Source organism: Hyperoodon ampullatus (assembly GCF_949752795.1).
Source record: "Hyperoodon ampullatus genome assembly, chromosome: 4".
Classification (NCBI taxonomy): domain Eukaryota; kingdom Metazoa; phylum Chordata; class Mammalia; order Artiodactyla; family Ziphiidae; genus Hyperoodon; species Hyperoodon ampullatus.
The window spans coordinates 86,903,551-86,925,647 of NC_136917.1; the positions used below are offsets into that span (position 1 = coordinate 86,903,551).

The following is a 22,097-nucleotide window of genomic DNA, read 5'->3' on the forward strand; positions in this document are numbered from 1 at the left end:
TAAAAATATTATGATATTTGAGAAAGTCTGAGGAAGACTTAAGCATGAAATACCTTTGAGAGATCACATAAGAAGAAATATTAGTGGTCTCCAAGGTCCATTAATTTTTTGAGTCCAACATTGCTCCTCCTCACAATTATCTGCTGGTAAATTTTGAGATAAAAAACTGAAAGTCAGTCTATGTGTTTTATGTTCTATAACAAGGTTCTTTTATTTTATTAAACGGAACAAGCCTAACATGCAAGTTTAATTTGACTTCCCAAACTATGCTAAATGAAGGCTAAACATTCAAATATTTTCTGTATTTCCCTTAGCACAACATGCTATTATAGTTCTTGTTAGACTAAGTTTCATATGGAATGGCATCATAACTGTCAAGTTCACTGTTACATACTGTTAGAATACCAAAATACAGAAAAAAATTGTTCTTTAACTACTGACGTTACTAAGGCTATAGTTTAAAATTTATGCTAGCTGGGGTTGTAGTAAAAAGATGATGAACAGCACAGAATCATTTTCAGGTCATGACTCTGAAATTTACGAGAAATGTGGCTTAGGTTCATTACAATCTCCGAGTTTCCTCAGCTAATAATGGGGATAATAATAATACTCAGTTCACAGTTGTTGAAAATATTTTTAAAATAATAGAAGTGGGGGCTTCCCTGGTGGCGCAGTGGTTGAGAGTCCGCCTGCTGATGCAGGGAACACGGGTTCGTGTCCCGGTCCGGGAAGATGCCACATGCCGCGGAGCGGCTGAGCCCGTGAGCCACGGCCACTGAGCCTGCGCGTCCGGAGCCTGTGCTCCGCAACGGGAGAGGCCACAACAGTGAGAGCCCCGCGTACCGAAAAAAAAAAAAACCACAATAATAATAATACAAGTGGAGTGTTATCAACAGACTATACAACTCAATAAATGTATTTTTTTCTTCCTTCACAATTTAAAATCTTCCAAATTTGCCTTCTGTTCTGATATATTTGTCCTGTAAAAAAATTTTTTAAACAGGAAGGTATATGGTATTTTACAGTTTCCAAAATCCACAGAGAAAATTTGACTTTTTCTGAGTTACATCCTTTTATAAAAAACCAGTCATCTGGTAAGTACTGGAAGAAGTAACTATATTACTCAAGTATAAAGTAAAATGAATAGTCTTTAAGTGATCTGAAACTTTAAAAAAATGAATAGAGTACCTAAATTAAAAGTCGAGCTCTCCTCTCATAAACTGTTCTTTGTTTGCATGTGTTTGATCAAGAATGCTGTTATCAGGAACCTGTCACCTTATGACAAGTTAGTTTCAGTCACAGAAAGATTTACTCTCCTCGCAAAAATCTGTTTCTAATATTCCGGCATGCTATACCAAATTCTGATCAAAAAGCCACAATTATTTGATTTAAGCTGGCAGGCAAGTCATTTGTCTAAGGTTCAACTTAGCAACTCACTCTTAACTTGCCTGAATTTAATCATGAACTTTAACTTCCATTCAGAAAGAAAAAAAATTTTAAACAGCTAAATCTGAAGAAATATTAAACTTAACAAAGACAAACTTTCAAGGCACCATTTAAATGTTAAAGTTGAACTAGATATCTTCCTTACCTATATCTTACAAAGTCCTATATTTTACCTAAAATCCCAGCTCTGTCACCTGATATTACTGTTTAGTAATTTACCTTTTACAGAGACCTATATTGCTATGTTAATGACTTTTTCAATTTGACATTTTATGGAATCAAAGACTCTTCTTTTCCCTTAAACCCACATCCATGTTCCTTAAAATAAACATTTTTTTCTCTAAAGTCTCTAAAATCTAGACTCTACAATCTGGACAGATAATGGTTAAGAACACGGGCTCGAATCCCAGCTCTGCCTCTTAAGAGTTGTGTTACCTTGTGCCAAGTCCTTTACCATTTAAGCTTCAGTCCCTGATTTATAATTGAATGGGGTTAATAACAATACTTACTTCATAGGAATATATACAGTTAATGCATATAAAAAGTTTGGAAGTACCTGGCTTCTAGGAATTGGTCAGTAAATTAAATTCTTCAAAAAATCTTTACTGAACACCTACTAGGGGCTAGCACTGTTCTAGGTGCTGCAGATATAGTTGCACTGATTATTAAATGTAATTCTGGCCGTTATGGAACTTACATTTCTCTTGGGGGAGACAGACAACTAAAAATACATCATACAATATAATGTCAGGTAAACATAACCATAACAAAGAGAAATTAAGAAGAGGGGAACATAAAGGAGGTAAGGTGTTATTTCACACATGGTAGTCAGAAAAGGCCTCTCTGATGAAATGACATTTGAACAGAGACTGAACTAAATAAAGAACAGGCCCTGTGCATCCCAAAGTGTTTCCTAATTATAAAGATGATGATTATGAGTGATCAGTAACCCGTGTACAACATGACCTTCACTCCCATATCTTTACACAGGCTTTGGGAGGTAGTGCAGGAGAAATCAGCCAGTGGAGGGTGGGCATGAGCGGGTAGGGCACTCATTAGCTTTATTATCATGAGAAAGTTAAATACTTTCTCTAGTTTAGATTACCTAGTTTCCTGTACCTCTGGAGGTAAGAAAGAGACTACCTTGGCCACTGTGTCCTCTAGTTAGGCATATGATGTTATACATACATTCTCATGGGTAAGAGAGAAATAAATGGAGAGAGAGAATTAAGTTACTATAAACAGAAATCATATTAAGACCAAAATAGCATTCTTTATGTAGGCTAAAAATGAAGTCTGGCAAGATGGAAATTAGATGTTTTACAGCAAATTATATGGTCAAAGACATTAACTTCTTACACAAATTAAATCAAGAAAGAGATTCCAGTTATAAGAGTACAAATACTTCCCAAAGGAAGATACATAACAGATAATACCACCATAAAAAAATCCATATCAATTTGTTCTCCACTCATAATTGAAAATTATCTACTTTCACAACCTCTGCTTTGTGATTTTCTTTTAAAAGAGTGATATGATTCTTTAAATCAAATGCATAACAATATTTACTACACACTGAGATAATTACTTGCATATGTCAAATATCAGTACTTTAGATCAGGTTAATAGCTAGATTAACTTCGAATTTCTACCTCATAAAACAATCATATGTAGCCCCTTAATCTTCTATAGCTTTCAGTTTAGTTATTTTCATAGATAGTGCTATAAAATGATGGGATATTCAGCTCCACAGCCAGTGCTGGGGGGTTGGGAGAAAGAGAATAATTGGCTATGTAACAGTCCAGAGAATCTACTCCATTTATCTAAGCTCATTTCATGGACAATTTTATATTATGAGGGATATAGCTTTATTTGCAATTATATGCTCCTACCCAAGCCCAGATGAGCATTTTTATGTGCCTCTTTTATGGCTTTGATCTCTCAGTTTAGACCTGGCTAAGCAAGGAGACAATGCAAATATTAGGTTGGCTTGTGAAATGAGACATCACTATCTCTGAAAACTCAGGTGTATCTCATTAACCTAACATGGTAAAAAGTATCTTCACTGCAGTGAACTTTACTTCATATTGGGATATACTGGAATTGAGTTCATACTTTCATATGTAAAATTAAGTATACAAAACTCCTGTCACTTAAAATGCTGGAGGAAGGGCAGTGGTGAAGAGATGTCAAAGGACCCCCAGATTTATGGTTTGAGCAGCTGGGTATTTGGTGGTACCACTTATTAAAAAGGAAGAACAAATTTTGTACTTAAAAGTGATAAACTCAGTTTTAGGTGAAAAGTAGAAAATTTTTAGATGTGGGAAAAATATATATCTGAGCTGGAAATATAAATTTGCAAGTCACTGATGTATTAATAGTAAATGAAGCCATGAGAATAGATGATCTTAACTAAAAAAAAAGAACTCTTAGAATTCTGTAAAACAACAGCAGTTATTCGTTGATGAAAGAGAAAACATTAATAGACCTTTTTTTTTTTTTTACTAGAGATAAAATATGACAACCTGTTCCAGACTAAAGGAGAATTTTTATAGGGTTTTTTTTTTGCAATTAAACATTAAAAAAAGTGACTGGAAAAATATGAACAAAGAATGAGCCCATCTCATAATTCTAGAAAATTATGCAAGAAGGACAATTCCTTAGCCACAGAATTAATATTTAGCAACTGACTGTTAAAATCTTCTGTGAGCAGAATGTTAAAACTCAGCCCCTCAATAAAGACTGAGTAATATAATACAAGTACAAATACAGACACTATGTTCCAGACTAACAAAGGGAAATATAACAATTGTTTTTTAAGTTTTAAATTTTAAAAGTTTTTTAAATTTTAGGTGAATTTGGATTATATACTAGCATTCTTGGGAATAATACTTGCTCCATATTAAAAGTCATCCCTAGATATGTAAACCTCAAATCAGCAAATATTAACCTACCAGGTTTTATGACTTTCCTATTTCTACACTGTTCTTCACATGAGACAGCCCCCAAAGGAAAGGGACTTTTGTTGACCCCAACCCAATTCCTGGAACATTAAAAGTGCTCAGAAGTTAAGCCAGCTCCATTGTTCCTCCCAGGCCAGGTCCCACAGGTTTTACCTTAAAAACACAAACCTGCCTCATACCCATTCCCTACCTCGCAAATCTCTTAAAGCTCATGAAAGCAATCTGTTCTGTTATATAGGTTAGAGGTAAAAATGACCTAGAACAATCTCTCACCCAGCTACCTGGTTGTACATAGTGAAGTTATGATTTACTGCCTTTGTGAAGAGTAGTGTAGTTTTAAAAAATTCCAGTGTCTTATAATATATTGTAACCTTAACACCCAAAATTAAAATTCTAATTTACTCTTGATTGCTGGACATTTTCTTTGACTTCTACATCTCAGAATCTTTTATAAACTGAGCCTTTAAAGTCTGAACCTTATAGTGTGAAGGAAGGCCTCCAGTCTTTCAAGAAAAACTGGGAAGCAAAAAGAAAAAAACCAGGCCATTTGCAAACACTGAATAAAAAGGTAACCTATCTCCCATGTTAATAAAACCAAGGAAATTCCATGTTTTGACTATAATTGTTTCCAAACTTCTATAAATAATCTAAGAACTTTATTTACTGTGGGGAATAACTCACAAAGCAGTCTCAAAAAAAAAAAGGTGAATATATGCACCTACCTTAGGAATAGGATTCAGCAGAACTACACCTGATTTCTTAGTGATGACCTGTTTTGTTGTATAGTGATGGTCTATAAGTTGAGGGATATTTGAAAACCCAGTGCCTTCAAAGCGATACATGTTCTGGAGAAAGGACAATAAAGTAGAATAAATATGAAGACATTGCTTCAGCAACATTACGTTCATCAATAAAGTTCCATTTAAGAAAAACTATTATTGCACAACAATGTGAAGATACTGAACACTACTGAACTATTATACACTTAAAAATGGTTACGATGGTAAAAATAAAAATAAGTAAATAAAATTCCAACATGCTAAAAAAATTTACCTTTGCATCAAGAAATTAATGTTCATAATGACTAAATATAATTCAGATTGTTAAAAAAGAAAAAAGAAAAACTTACAGACCTGGAATGCATTTTGCTAAAATAATAACCAAAGGAAATAAAGCAAGGGATACATTTAAGTTAAGGAACAAGAAATATGTGTATATATGTTTGCTTATAGGTTCCATTTGATAAAATTTTCAAGATCAAAAATAATGTCAAAAGGTTGAGGAAGTATATCCAATATAATAATAAGTATTTTAAGAATACCTCTGATGATCATTTATTTCCCTTTTATCAATACAGTATTGATTGGTTTTTCTACACTGGTTTTTTTACACATGTATTATTCTTTCACCAAAACCACACAGTCATTCACATTCACTTACATTTGATAAAGAAATAAAATGCAGCAGACACAAAACTGCATATATCAGCATAGTCAAATCGTAGCACTTTTTGATTTCAAAACATCAAGTTAGTAACATTTTGCCAAACTCTGTCAAGACCCCTTTTCTCTGTCTTCATATTTCAAACAGGCATGTAGGTCAGTAATCATAGGGATGAATTGATGGCAATAAGTTTAGCAAAGAAAAAATATCTTATTGGGCCTATTTTTCAATGCAAAAAGTGTTACAATACAGCGTGATGTAATAAAGGCTTCCATTTGATTGTTCACAAAGAATTCACCTGTATATATATGGGTGATGTGTACAAATACAGATACAAACGTGCTGCATTTTTAGAAAACTCTATGCTAAGAAATAAGAAATTTCAAAACTCTCTAAATTTGGATACTATTTACATTACCGGAAGATTATTTTCCCAGTTAAAGGATAAAAAACACAAAGTTCCTTTTCCATAATATAAAATTAGATTCAATTTACCAGAATCTAATTTATATACAACTTTTTAAATGAATATTTCCATTTCATCAAGTGAGGAACAAACATGCATTAGCTTACTTTAACACTTAACTATATAGTTCAACTCAAGGCAGTTTGTGTTAGGGTCAATTCAAGGCAGTTGTTAATAAACTGACTAAAGAATTGTTGCATACAACAGCCAGACCTGCTATGATATATTAGTAAAGATACTTAAGAACATTTCACACTAAGGACAGTAGTCTATTACTAGATATGCAATGCACTGAGCAATTTCTCTCAATGCCTCAGTTTATTTCAAAACAGAAATAATATTTGGATGTCCTCACAGAAAAAGTGAGGCCTGAACAAGTATTAACATGCAAACCACTGCTTAGTATACAGTACATGGTACACACTCAATTATTAAGTCATCATACAAATAATAAACCTTGGATTACAAAAATAATTCCAAATCTGGATATATGATAAGAAACATTTTCAAAGGATGCTTAAAAGTGTAAATTACATGTTCTCAAGGAATAATGATTATCTGTAAATAACCAAATATCCTAGAAGGCATTCTTATATGAAAATAAGACACGAAGAAAGGTAAAATATTATAGATGTGTAACATGTAATAATAACAGTAATATCTGAACCAAATATACGGTCTTGTATACTTGAAAGTTCCTGAGAGTAGATATTAAGCATTCCCACACACACACAAAAAAAGAGTTAATTACGTGGGATGATGATGTGTTAATTACCTTGATCTTGGCAATCATTCTACAATGTGTACCAAATCATCATGTTGTACACTTTAAATATATACAATTATATTTGCTTATTATTCCTCAATGAAGTATGTGTGTGTGTGTATGTATGTATGTGTGTATATATATATACACACACACACACATACACACACACTGTTTCTCCCTTTGTCTTTCTTCAGTCTCTTAATAAAGAGCCAGGAAATCCTGTTATAATAGACCATTCCATTATTTCGCACAAAATTTTTACCTCCCTCAGAATAAAAGCCTAAGTCTTTACCATGGTCTTTAGGGCCCTCTAATCTGTCCTCTATCATCTCTCTCAACTCATCTCTTACCAAATCCCCCATCCCCCCTCACTCCCCTCCAGCCACACTCATTTTCTTCTTGTTTTATAAACACACTACACACATTCCCTCCTCAGGGAGTTTACACTTGCTGCTTGAAATAGTTCCTTGGATGGCCGTTTGGGTAATGGCTCCCTTACTTCCTTCTAGTCTTTCATCAAATGTCATCTTTTCAGTGAGGTCTACTCAGGCCATCCAATATCCATTTTCTCACCCCAACTAAATTTCTTACCTCCTTTTCCTTACTAAATTTTTTTCCTTAGAATTTATCACTATCTAACATCACATATATTTTACTTCTGTATCTTATTTATTGCCTATCTCCTCCTCTAGAATATAAGTTCATGAGATGATAAATTTTTATCTTTGTTTTGTTCATCAGAGTATCCCTCTGGTCAAGAACAGTGCCTGGCATATATTGCCTGGATAAATAAAAGTGTGTGAAATAAATGAAATGCAATGCATATAAAATGACTATAAAGTTAGACAACTTAACATACAAATGAATACTGGAAAGTTCACACACTCACACAAACTCAAGATGTCCCTGTAGAATGTTTAATAAAAAGTAAGTAATGAGATGAAGTTCACACAGAATGAAATTTTAAAATCAGCCACTAGTGTCATAAAGCCTTATATAAATTTCTAATATACCTCTTATAACTAGAGAAATAGAGAATAAAATAATAGGAATTTTCAGTTTCCCTTTCTTAAGAACATATCTAGTTTTTAATCTAAAGGTAGTTTTCTGCCATGGCACAGTAATCATGATGAACTAATACAGTGAGTAATACAAGCAGCAGTACTTCCTTCATGGGCTAATATGAGAAACTGATTCCTAGCAAGTATTTGTTTAAAACAATTCCTCTGACATCAGTGAAGTTCTGAGTCCTAACAGAGTGCAAAACCAATTAACTCACTTCCTTAAAGATGAAGATAATGTAATGATTCTAAAAATGATGCTATGGCTGTTTGCTTATAAAGTTCACCTAAGCAACTAAGGTCAAGAATAATACATTCACGGAACCCTCATGCACTGCTGGTGGGAATGTAAATTGGTGCAGCCACTATGGAAAAAAGTTTGGAGTTTCCTCAAAAAACGAAAAAGAGAACTACCATATGATGCAGCAATTCAACTTCTTGGTATTTTTCTGAAGAAAATAAAAACAGTAATTAGAAAAGATACATGCACCCCTATGTTTACTACAGCATTATTTACAATAACCAAGATATGGAAGAGACCTAAGTGTTCATCAATAGATGAATGGATAAAGAAGAATGCATAAAAAACAAGATACACACACACACAATGCAATATTACTCAGCCATAAAAAAGAATGAAACCTTGCCATTTGCGACAACATGGATGGATTTGGTATCATGCTAAGTGAAATAAGTCAGAGAAAGACAAATATTATATGTGGAATCTAAAAAACAAAACAAACAAGCATAACAAAATAGAAACAGACTCATAGATACAGGGAAGAAATTGGTGGTTGCCAGGGGGGAAGAGGGTAGAGGGATGAAAGAAATAGATAAGGGAGATTAAGAGGTACATATTTCTAGCTAAACAACAAATAAGTCATGAGGATGTATTGTACAAGATAGGGAATATAGTCAATAATATTGTAATAACTTTGTATAGTGACAGATGGTAACAACTTATGGTGATCATTTTGTAGTGTACACAAATATCAAATTACTATGATGTACACCTGGAACAAATGTAATATTAGAAGTCAACTGTACTACAATTAAGAAAAAAAAAGAATACATTCACCAAAAATATTGAGGACTTGTTTCTTGATACGTTCAAAATTCTGAATATTACATTTGACTTTGTACAAATCTGTGTAAATTTCTTATAGTTCAGATGACCTGAGGTCGGGTTCACATATAGAGAATTCTTTTTAAAGTTTTTCTACATGGCTTTACTAATAATGTGACAGAGAGAATCCACATTAACTTTCAAATAAGAGATTTCTCTTTGGAGCTACTAATGATCTCTTATGTGAATTCCAAAAGAAGCAATAAAAAATAGTAGTAAAAAATAAATTTCTACAAATTCCTACAAAGATCATTTTGTTGATAGTCATTTGTATTACATATTTAAAAACCATGTAATATGTCATTAAAAAATAAGAAGTATAAATAAAAAATATGTTATGAATCAATCTTTGTAAAATAAGAATTACATAGTTGCACATAATTAAAATATATTTTTAAGATCTCAAAGAATATACAGTGAGCCCGTAAGGGGGTATTAACTGTGAAGCACATGTTCCATGATACATATTTCTGAATTTTTACTAAGAGTATGCATTATTTTTGTTTTTAAAACATTCACTATATCTAGTGATAAATCCTGATTTATCACTGTGCTACTTAAGAATCAATCATGCATATAGATGAAAAACAATAAAAAGTAGAATCAGATTTTGTTGCTACACATATTTCCAGAGGACTATTATTATGCAAGGAAGTCAGACAGAACAGAATAAGCACACAAAAATGAGAAGGGGATTCAATGAATGTGTAATTTGAAATATTATGCCTGAGTAGATCTCCTGAAAAACCATCAAGGATAAGCACACATAAGAAAAAAATAAAAAGGAAAGAGGGAAAATCATTTCTGAAAGAGGCCAAGATGAATAAGCTAAATAAAAACAAAAGGCTAGAACACTCCTTTTTTCGGTAATACCCAATAATAAAAATGTAAAACATAAATTTTAGCTTTCTCAAATAGAAGAAGCACATTGACTAGTTATATTACTAGTTAAACCAGTAAACAGGAAGGATTGTTGGGGAATCTGAGGAATAAAATTAATAAGATTTTGGTAAGGCTTTTCCTAGTTAACTTTTTATTCATTCTTCAGATGTTGTCTCAAATGTAACTTCCTTAAGTTTTCCAGTTAAAAGTATTCATAGCACTGTGTATCTTTACAGCACTTAATAGAGTTTATAATTACATATATTGCATGTGATTTACGAATGACCGTGAGGCTCCCCACTAGACTGTAAGCTCCACCATTATATCTCTGGGTCTTAAAAGTACTCACTCAATTAGTATTTCCTGGAAACTAATTAATAAGGTCTTGGAATGGCTTTGCTTTATTGTTAAGAAGGAAGTCTCTTAGGTCCCTAATTGTGTGTTTGGGGCACAGAAAATGATATCTTATGCTGATTTCATTTTGACTTCAAGGAACGTATTGCCTTCTCTTGAATCTTTGAATGGCTGGAGTAAAACAGTTAAAATAATCTTAAGTGTACAAGGATAAGAACACAAACTTGGAATTGTCATACAAACAAGTTTTGGGTCTGTATATCCTTTCACTTAGTCTTTCTTAAGATCCACAGTATGAATTTAAAAGGTAGTTCAAAGTGCCTAGAGATTGTGGCAAAAAAAACAAAGTAAACCTGTCTGGTACATTCAGAGACTACATCCATTACTTTAAAGTGAAACTCAGCACATGATAAACATCCAATAGATATCTGTTGAATGAACTGATGATACAATACACTGAGCTACCCAATTTCACATAGTAACTACTCACAGCCTCCACTTCTGTGCTATTTTTGTTTTACTGGCCCGTATCCCTGGACTCTATAGAATACTTGCTCAATTAGTATTTTTTGATTGAAATGAATGAAGAAATAAAAAAAGAATGATATGCCATTACGTAGAGGATGTTCCCCCAGGTTTTATTTTAAAATATTTACTATGTTGTGATTTTTCAATTCATCACCAGATGTTAATTCAAATGTTTGGCTCAATTATCCTTAAATTTGCATCTTTAATGTTTCTCTGTTCATGAATTCTACTAATGTCTCACCTAGCAGGTCTTAAGCTCACCGAGCAGCAGGCCATACATTTTCAGTTTCACCTCCCTACACTGCATAACATGATACTCTGCCAAAATGTGTTTTTAGCAAATATGTGTCAGATAAATAAAATTAGAGAAATATGAATTGGTATTTTCCTATTAATAATAGCACAAAAAGTTTTTTTCTGAAGTACTTTGTTTTATCACTTCTTTTTGTTTATCTTATACAAAAGCAAGGATTTGATTATATATTAACTTATCAAATAAGACAGTGCTATTTGAATCTCTATGAAAATCTGTTAATATTTATGACAAAAGATAAACAGTTTTAGGTACAAACTCTAACTGTGGCTTTACATCAAGCACCATATACAGGTTAGTAACTATGGAATAAGTCAGTAAATAACACTAGAATTAAACTGAGATTCAGATACTTAGCTATGCTTAATATATCTGGCTTTATGAAATTAATGTAATTAGTGTCCAATAAAAAGTACAGTTCTCCTTGCTTGAACTAGCTAAAACAACAGATATTCTCTGCTAGGGTAGTAAAAAATGTAAAAATCTAAAGTATCTGCGTCCATCTTGATCAGTCTTAATGTTCACAGCATGCAGAGTTTCACACCATGTTAAAAAAATAACTGTGATATGCATACAAAAATAAAGCTTCAAAATAATCAAAATAACTGTCAAACTAGACTCTAGTTGACAGAGATAATGTTGCTAAAAATAACGTTATTTGTGATCAATGAATACCTCAAACTTAAACATATAAATTCTAAAACAATACTTTCATTACTATTTAAATTTCACAAATAAATCTCAATAGGAACCAAAAAGAAAATTTTTAAGTTAACTTTTCCAATTACACTGATATTTCATACAAAGTACATTTGCATGTTTTTCCAAGTAAAGTGTTCAAACAATGGTAAAAATGCCTAATGATTTGCATAGCACTTCACACATTACAAAGAATATATTCACTGTCTGACTCTCACAATCAGTGTATCAGCTATTACCCCCAATTACTTCCCAAACCAGAGCTTGTAAAGTACAGATCTGGGCCTGAAACCCAAGTTTTCATTGATTACTATGTGACTTTTTTTCCACAAAATCCTATATTTCTTTATGTCTTCCTCACTTAGGACACCTGACCTCACATTTATGTGCAGCTTTTATCATCTACTAATGGATTATAAATTCATTGATTGGAATATAATAAGCAATCATTAAATATCTGGTAATGACTCCCCCATTTATAAACCCCTTCCAGACAACAGGTATATGAGGAAGGAAATGGGATAATTTTAGACCAAGTAAGATTCACCTGCACAAGAAGAAAAAGAATTAAAATTTCCCCAAACAGTCGATTTCACCTTAAAACTCTTATTTTTCAACTGATTGAAGAATTCAACATTATATAATGAGGGCAAATTAAATAAAATAGGCAGTGGAAAACCTGAGGCATTTACATAAATACAAGTACTCTCTTCTTTAAGAGAGATCTTTGCAAAATTTCAATGACAGAGGAAGCCGAATAAAATCTTTAAATGTGAACTTGTAACAATATCTTATTTTTAGAATATATTATGCTGTTCACTTTAGTTACTTAAAACAAAATGGTAATATTAAAGACAAGTGATAATTTGCAAGTGGACCCTTCCCATTTTGTTTCTAAAAGTACTAAGTTAAATTCCTACAGTTACATTTTAAACTACAAGAGGTGATAAGGGAAATATTTCAGTCTTATTTAATGTATGACATATTTTAAAGAGTAAATTTTAGAGTTTAGAAAATAGAAGGAAACATTCATATAAGTTGTAGTTTATAGTTTACCTACCATCGTTCCTTCTACAATTCTCATACCATTTTATAAATATTGTCAACATGGTCACTGGTTGTAATAAGGAAGGTTATCTACATCCATAATTTAAAGGCACATACAAATTTAAAGAAAGTAAGGGATGACATACTATTAGAAACAGTAGATTGGATGTATAAGAGTAGGCAAATATAATTATCAGTTGAGGTCTGAATACTATACAAAATTAACAAGTAGTATGAAAATTATAATATATACTTTAATATACTTATTTTAACCCATCTGAACAGCATCTATTTTCATTAAAATATAATCCCTAGATGTGACTATACTAAATGCAACTTTTAAATGGTTACTTTTATGGTATGTGAATTTCACCTCAGAATTATATCTATATAGTATATAGATAATATAATATGCAATATATATTATCACTAGATGAACTTATATATATGTGAACTACATATGAACTTGAACATATATGTTCCTAAAACCCTCTGAAGTTCATCTAATGATAATGGTTCAATCTTCTTGTATGGTACTTAGCATCACTCTAGTGCCTGGACATAAACTGAAATCCTACAGACAGCCAGCTTGAAAATGCATGCCATTTGATATGATGGGGTAAAAAATGACAAATAGAGGCATCAGTTCCTTCCTATGCCAAAAATATTAAAAATTTCTCAGTGGGTAAAGTTAAACAAAATTTTGAGATCACTCTTCATCTGTTGAGTGCTTAATAAAGAATGTAACAAATAAGTTTACAATACTTAAACTTCAATAAATAAATCAGTATTAGAACAAGTAATATGCCCAGATCATTTTAAAAATTTTTCTTCAATTTCTATTTATTGTTCATTAATGCCAACAAATAATAGCTTATACATAAGTGGAAAAAACCCCTTAATCCTCAAAGAATCATAAAAACAATTCAACTATCACTGTTCCATTCATTAAGGTATTTCATTATTACTATTTAATAAAATATTACATAAAAATCTCTCATGGTAACATTTTTGATCCATTTCAAGGGCTGGTTTCAAGAGCATAAAATTCATAATTAAGTTTCTCTAAAAAAATTATGATAATCACATTATTTCTTTTTATTTTTAATATAAAGGATCTTTAATGTTCAAAGTTAACTTAAAACATTAAATATTTATGTATTTAAATTTAATGTAAATTGTAACAACTATTCTTAACTTTGTATTTTAAAATATGAATTTCCTTAAAAAGGTTAAAATTTTAGTGAATTTTAGAGCACTCTACTTACGGAATTCAGAAAAAAAGAAAAATTAAGTGCTGAAGTTAGTGTTACAGGCAGTTATCACAAATTATTCATCATTTATTACAATTATACCTCAATTAACTATATCAAAATATACATATAAACTAAATTGGAAACGTACATCAACAAATTGTATGATAAAGTGTCTCCTTTGTCCATCAGAAAATACAGAAAGGACATATTCACCAGGTTTCCCATGACTCTCTCGCACCAAGAAGTCTCCTTGTTGTTTTAACAGATCTTGCGCTTCTATTCTGGGAATTGCACCATGGTACCAATCCTGTTCTGCCAGAGGCTTCTCAATTATGGGGATCGTATCACAGAACTTGAGCAAATATTGAAAGAAAACTAAATTAGAGAAAATAGCAATTTTTTTCTGGTAAAGCTAACAGCAATTATAAATACTTCTTATCTATGTTCTTCCTAACCAATTAAAAGTTATATGATGAATCTGAAATTTTCATAATTTTTAAAGAAAATATGTACTAGAGCACTGGTGCTGAAGCTTAGTACAAATACATATGCTTAAATACTTGAAGGTTATTTGTTTTTTCTATCTATCATACATAGGTACACAAAACATCAACATTTAGAGTTGGCACTTATAGTCTTATTCACCATGTCATAAAATAAATCCATATATTTAAAATTTTTCAATCAGAGAATTATGATGAAAAGAGAGTATGATCAGAGAAATTTATCATAAAATAACTTCATTTTAAAAGTTGAGTTATATCTTTTTATGGAATTAACTCTTAATCACATGGGCTGTGGACTGTCCACGTCATGGGTCCCAGGAGCACTAAGTCTTCATTTGATGCTGCTCTGTTGCTGTGCCTTCTCATTCTTATCCTTATTCCCCTGACTTCCTTAACCATTACCTCTGCCACATGGCTGGTCCTGATCCTGTACAGCAATGGCAGACAAAGCCTTAGGTGAAATAGCTTCATTGAAACCACCAATGTTCAATTACAAACATATGGCAAAAACAACGGAGGAATGTAAGTAATGAGCACAGCAGGAAAGCAAATTATCTGTTATTTTAGGAGGCCAAGTGCTAATAACAAATAGAGATAACTAAGAGCTGGTTATGTTTCGTTGAAAAGTTTCTAATTAATAATAGATGAAATCACACATTTTCTGGTTGCAAAAAAGTAAAAAGTTTTTTGTTTGCTTATATTTATCACCCACAGAAACTAAATTGCCCCAGGCGGTAAGAGTACTTTATGGGTAAGGTATAATAATATGCACTAACCCTTAACGTTCTCAAAATATAATATGCACAATGCCTCATGAGAAAGTAATTCATAAACTGGAAAAATCAGAATTAACAATAAATGAAAGACAAATATTCACACATCAATAAGGTTTTTCAGGCTGATATTATGAACTCTACATAGGGACAAAATACGGTACCTTTTCGGTAAATGAGAACTAGTTTTGAAGAGAGCCTGCATTGTTTTGTACCACACGAAGAGGCTTAAAACTTACTGGTCAAAGTTCCATTTTATATTATCCAAAACCCATCCAACTGATTTAAAAAAAGAACCTTGAGAAATCCCAATCAGACTTTTTCAAAGAGTCCACAGTTTGGTTTCTACTTCTACCACTATGATATTCTTTCTTTAATTGCATACATGATGTGACTGTACATGGAAATCGTTTATAAGCTAAATAAGACTTTTTCTTTTAGTACTAATTATGATAAATACTATATTTCAAAGAAATTTTAAATTGTGTTCCCAAAAATGGGATTAAAAAGTAAATTATATAAAGAACTAGCCACAACTATGAGATTAAAAAAGTATTATTTTTAAAAACAAATGCATAATCCACACAAAATTAACTTTTTGTGTGTACTGATACTAATAGTTTATAATTCTTAAAGTAGGTGGTCAAAATGATTAAATATTTCTTCTCCAAAATTTTGTCAGAGTGCATTTCAATACAGAAAAATACTAAAATTTTTACTGTTATACAAATATTACCAAGTCTCACCAATGGCAAAGTGTTTTATTGCTTTTTTCCAGAGGAAAAAAAATCAATAAAATAAGAAATTCAATGTCACCTCTTGGCAAAAAACTTTTTTATTATTATCTCTCAAAAAAGGTCTACATAATAGAAAAGCATCACAAACAAGGATATCATATGCTTGATTTCTTGTCCTATTCAACCTATCCTCCCAAATTTTGATTTATTTAGAATTGTGAGAATGAAGAGCCTGGAGAATTCATTAAGTCAGAAAGGCATTTGAAATACAAAAGGTGAGCTAACACTGAGAAATTCATTTAAGGATTTGAAGGTGAGGAATACATTTTGGGGAAAAAATATCTATGTTTGTTTCTTTGTTCAAAAAAGAGGAGTAAATAGGAAGGAACTTATATTGCTATTTCATAGGGATTACACGTCAGTCCTCTGGGTTTATTAGTTTCTTTTGGGTAGGAAGGGAAACTTACAGAGATCTTCTGTTCCTGGCTCCTAGACAATACTGTTACGAAATGTAAGCTGAACTCACTATGAGTGTGTGTGTGTGTGTACATGTGTGACAGGCATACACAGGGAAAGGTTGTACTTAACCCCTGCCTGGTTCTATCAGGTCTTTCAGGGACTTCCCTGGAAACATTGGAAGGAACGTTTTAATTAATATGATTTCAATTATATTCCAATACAATTTTGCAAACTTGACAGTGATAGAATGCTGGAGGTACCAGCAACAAAATCCCAGCATCCCAAAAGCCTTCATAATTACATCAAAAATGAAATGAAGCTTTTTACTTCAAATATCACATCTTTCTAAGAGTAAGTGGGGAAAGATTTTTCCTTGTCATTAAGTTATCTAAAATTTTTGCCAAAGATATGGGGAAGGGGAAGTCTCTTTTTAAAATGTATAGTAATCTAATACAGTTAACAAGTTATACTTAATAAGACAAGCTTTTCTGATTGACTAGGCTAGCTCTTTAGTTATTTTCCCTGGGCCTTATTCTTTTTTTTTTTTTTTTTTTTTTTTTTTTTTTTTTTTTTTTTTTTTTTTTTTTTTTTTTTTTTTTGTGGTATGCGGGCCTCTCACTGTTGTGGCCTCTCCCGTTGCGGAGCACAGGCTCCGGATGCGCAGGCTCAGCAGCCATGGCTCACGGGCCCAGCCGCTCCGCGGCATATGGGATCCTCCCAGACCGGGGCACGAACCCGTATCCCCTGCATCGGCAGGCGGACTCTCAACCACTGCGCCACCAGGGAGGCCCTGGGCCTTATTCTTAAATAATATTCCAGCAAAAACATACTGAGCTTAGTGAAATAAAAAGATTGGTTTAAATGAAGATGCAATGAGCAGTCAGCACAAGAAAATGAAAATATTTTTTTCTTGACTTAAGAGGCTATTTTTTTTCTTAGCCTAGTTCAGGCTAATTCCCAAGAATTCAGTGAAGATTTGTATGCTTTTATCTCAAACATTTGAGCACAAGATGAGATCCTTTTTGAGAGGCAAAGACAAAAGTGTTTAAAAACAAAAATCAAAGTCTGAATCTTACTCAAATTAAGCATCCAAATAAGAAACAATTAAAAAAAAAAACTAAAATATAACAGCATAGAAAATATACAAGTAAACCTCTCAATGAGCTTCAACAAGCTAAATAAAACTACAACACTAACATAAAAGTTTTTATGAATTTTTAATAACCTTAAAAGTGAATTTAATTCTTTAATATTCTTATATAAATTTAGTTATTAATTTAATAATCTAAGTAATGAATTATTTCAGATCTAGTATAATAAAATACTACAGTGACTACAAGTAACTCACAGGATTTGAAACATTTCTCAAAAATTCCATAATGACCTCTTTAATTTTAAAGCTATATATCACTGGGAAATTTTACGGGGAGATTAAGAATCAAATGTCGTATAATCAAAGGAAGAGAAGCACCAAACACGTGCAAAGGGTGGGAAATATCAGCCTATTGAAAAGGAATCTGCCTGATGGTACTAAAAGCTACTTTCACTGAAAGGGCAATGTAACCATAGCTAGGAAAAATGTATTTTATGCCAATTAGAGTTTGATAGTTGAACAAATACATAACATAAAATGAAAACATGAATAGTAATGCTCTTCCTGCCACTTTTTTGCAAATTTCTAAACAGTTATATATTGAATGCATTGAATGAGTTAATTATTAAAATAATGAAAAACAAAGACTATTTGGGATATTTAATCTTCATGATTGTTTGCCTTCAGGCTAGACAAACAGGATGTAAAACAATGGTTCCATGGCTAACAGGCACTAAGGCCTATCTGTAAATTGACAAATTCTATTTTTTTTAGCAATAAAGTAAAACTGATCATTGTTTTCATACACTGATAGCTTAGTTATTTTTATTATAAATATACTTTACCTAATGTTCACTTTCCACTATGAAGCAACAAAATTCGTATGCGCAAATTTCTTAATTAACAATTTTTTGTACTTTTTGACAATTTGAGTTTGTTCAGTCTTTAGCTAATAATATAACTATGGTCTATCATAATGACTAGGCAGAATTACATGCTGAACAAATTCACATTCTTATAAAATATTTCCCAAAACTTTATTTAAGAAGATACACACCTAGGCCAAACTCGAATATTACCTTACTTCCACTGCTTTCTATTTCCCTGATTGCCTATTTTTTTTTAATAACATCTTTATTGGAGTAGAATTGCTTTACAATGGTGTGTTCGTTTCTGCTTTATAATAAAGTGAATCAGCTATACATATACATATATCCCCATATCTCCTTACTCTTGCGACTCCCTCCGACCCTCCCTATCCCACCCCTCCATGTGGTCACAAAGCACAGAGCTGATCTCCCTGTGCTATGTGGCTGCTTCCCACTAGCTATCAATTTTATATTTGAAGTATATATAAGCCCATGACACTTGCTCACTTTGTCACAGCTTACCCTTCCCCCTCCCCAGTCCTCAAGGCCATTCTTTACGTCTGCATCTTTATTACTGTCCTCCCTCTAGGTTCTTTTTCTTTTAGATTCCATATATATGTGTTAGCACACGGTATTTGTTTTTCTGTTTCTGACTTACTTCACTCTGTATGACAGACTCTAGGTCCATCCACCTCACTACAAATAACTCAATTTCATTTCTTTTTATATCTGAGTAATATTCCATTGATATATGTGCGACATCTTCTTTATCCATTCATCTGTCGATGGACACTTAGGTTGCTTCCACGTCCGGGCTATTCTAAATAGTGCTGCAATGAACATTGCGGTACATGACTCTTTTTGAATTATGGTTTTCTCAGGGTATATGCCCAGTAATGGGATTGCTGGGTCAGATGGTAGTTCTATTTTAGCATTTTAAGGAACCTCGATACTGTTCTGCATAGTGGCTGTATCAATTTACATTCCCACCAACAGTGCAAGAGGGTTTCCTTTCACCAAACCCTTTCCAGCATTTATTGTTTGTACATTTTTTGATGATGGCCATTCTGACTGGTGTGAGGTGATACCTCATTGTAGTTTTGATTTGCATTTCTCTAATGATTAAAGATATTGAGCATTCTTTCATGTGTTTGTTGGCAATCTGTATATCTTCTTTGGAGAAATGTCTATTTAGGTATTCTGCCCATTTTTGGATTGGGTTGTTTGTTTTTTTGATATTGAGCTGCATGAGCTGCTTGTATATTTTGGAGATTAATCCTTTGTCAGTTGCTTCCTTTGCAAATATTTTCTGCCATTCTAAGGGTTGTCTTTTTCATCTTGTTTATGGTTTCCTTTGTTGTGCAAAACCTTTTAAGTTTCATTAGGTCTCACTTGTTTATTTTTGGTTTTATTTTCATTTCTCTAGAAAGTGGGTCAAAAAGGTTCTTGCTGTGATTTATGTCATAGAGTGTTCTACCTATGTTTTCCTCTAAGAGTTTCATAGTCTCCGGCCTTACATTTATCTCTTTAATCCATTTTGAGTTTATTTTTGTGTATGCTGTTAGGGAGTGTTCTAATTTCATTCTTTTACATGTAGCTGCCCAGTTTTCCCAGCACCACTTATTGTAGAGGCTGTCTTTTCTCCACTGTATATTCTTGCCGCCTTTATGAAAGATAAGGTGACCATATGTGCATGGGTTTATCTTTGGGCTTACTATCCTGTTCCACTGATCTATATTTCTGTTTTTGTGCCAGTACCATACTGTCTTGATAACTGCAGCTTTGTAATATAGTCTGAAGTCAGGGAGCCTGATTTCTCCAGCTCCATTTTTCTTTCTCAAGATTGCTTTGGCTATTCGGGGTCTTTTGTGTTTCCATACAAATTGGGCAATTTTTTGTTCTAGTTCTGTGAAAAATGCCATTGGTACTTTGATAGGGATTGCCTTGAATCTGCAGATTGCTTTGGGTACTATAGTCATTTTCACAATGTTAATTCTTCCAATCCAAGAACATGGTATATCTCACCATCTGTTTTTATCATCTTTAATTTCTTTCATCAGTGTCTTATAATTTTCTGCATTCAGGTCTTTTGTCTCCTTAGGTAGGTTTATTCCTAGGTATTTTATTCTTTTTGTTGCAATGGTGAATAGGAGTGTTACCTTAATTTCTCTTTCAGATTTTTCATCATTATTGTATAGGAATGCAAGAGATTTTTGTGCATTAATTTAGTATCCTGCTACTTTACCAGATTCATTGATTAGCTCTCGTAGTTTTCTGGTTGCATCTTTAGGATACTCTATGTATAGTATCATGTCATCAGCAAACAGTGATAGCTTTACTTCTTTTCTGATTTGGATTCCTTTTATTTCTCTTTCTTCTCTGATTGCTGTGGCTAAAATATCCAAAAGTCTGTTGAATACTGGGGGTGAGAGTGGGCAACCTTGTCTTGCTCCTGATATTAGTGGCAATGGTTTAACTTTTTTACCATTGAGAACGATGTTGGCTGTATGTTTGTCATATATGGGCTTTATTATGTTGAAGTAAGTTCCCACTATGCCTACTTTCTGGAGAGTTTTTATCATAAATGGCTGTTGAATTTTGTCGAAAGCTTTCTCTGCATCTATTGAGATGATCATATGGTTTTTCTCCTTCAATTTGTTAATATGGTATATCACATTGATTGATCTGCATATACTGAAGAATCCTTGCATTCCTGGGATAAACCCTACTTGATCATGGTGTATGATCCTTTTACTGTGCTGTTGTATTCTGTTTGCTAGTATTTTGTTGAGGATTTTTGCATCTATGTTCATCAGTGATATTGGCCTATAGTATTCTTTCTTTGTGACACCTTTGTCTGATTTTGGTATCAGGGTGATGGTGACCTCATAGAATGAGTTTGGGAGTGTTCCTCCCTCTGCTATATTTTGTAAGAGTTTGAGAAGGATAGTTGTTAGCTCTTCTCCAAATGTTTGATAGAATTTGCCTGTGAAGCCATCTGGTCCTGGGATTTTGTTTATTAGAAGATTTTTAAGCACAGACTCAATTTCAGTGCTTGTGATTGGTCTGTTTATATTTCCTATTTCTTCCTGGTTCTGTCTTGGAAGGCTGTGTTCTTCTAAAAATGTGTCCATTTCTTCCAGGTTGTCTATTTTACTGGTGTATAGTTGCTTGTACTAAACTCTCATGATCCTTTGTATTTCTGCAGTGTCAGTTGTTACTTCCCCTTTTTCATTTCTAATTCTACTGATTTGAGTCTTCTCCCTTTTTTTCTTCATGAGTCTGGTTAATGGTTTATCAATTTTGT

General features: G+C 32.6%; 1 protein-coding gene across 1 annotated transcript in view; it reads right to left on the minus strand.

The window, feature by feature from the left end:
• Positions 1-22,097, minus strand: part of FER (FER tyrosine kinase) — a gene marked incomplete at both ends in the record, with an annotated part of 430,653 nt that overhangs the window by 223,997 nt on the left and 184,559 nt on the right. The window contains 2 exon segments of the mRNA XM_079702183.1: positions 5,132-5,254; positions 14,502-14,705. Coding sequence (XP_079558309.1) covers positions 5,132-5,254; positions 14,502-14,705 — 327 coding nt within the window.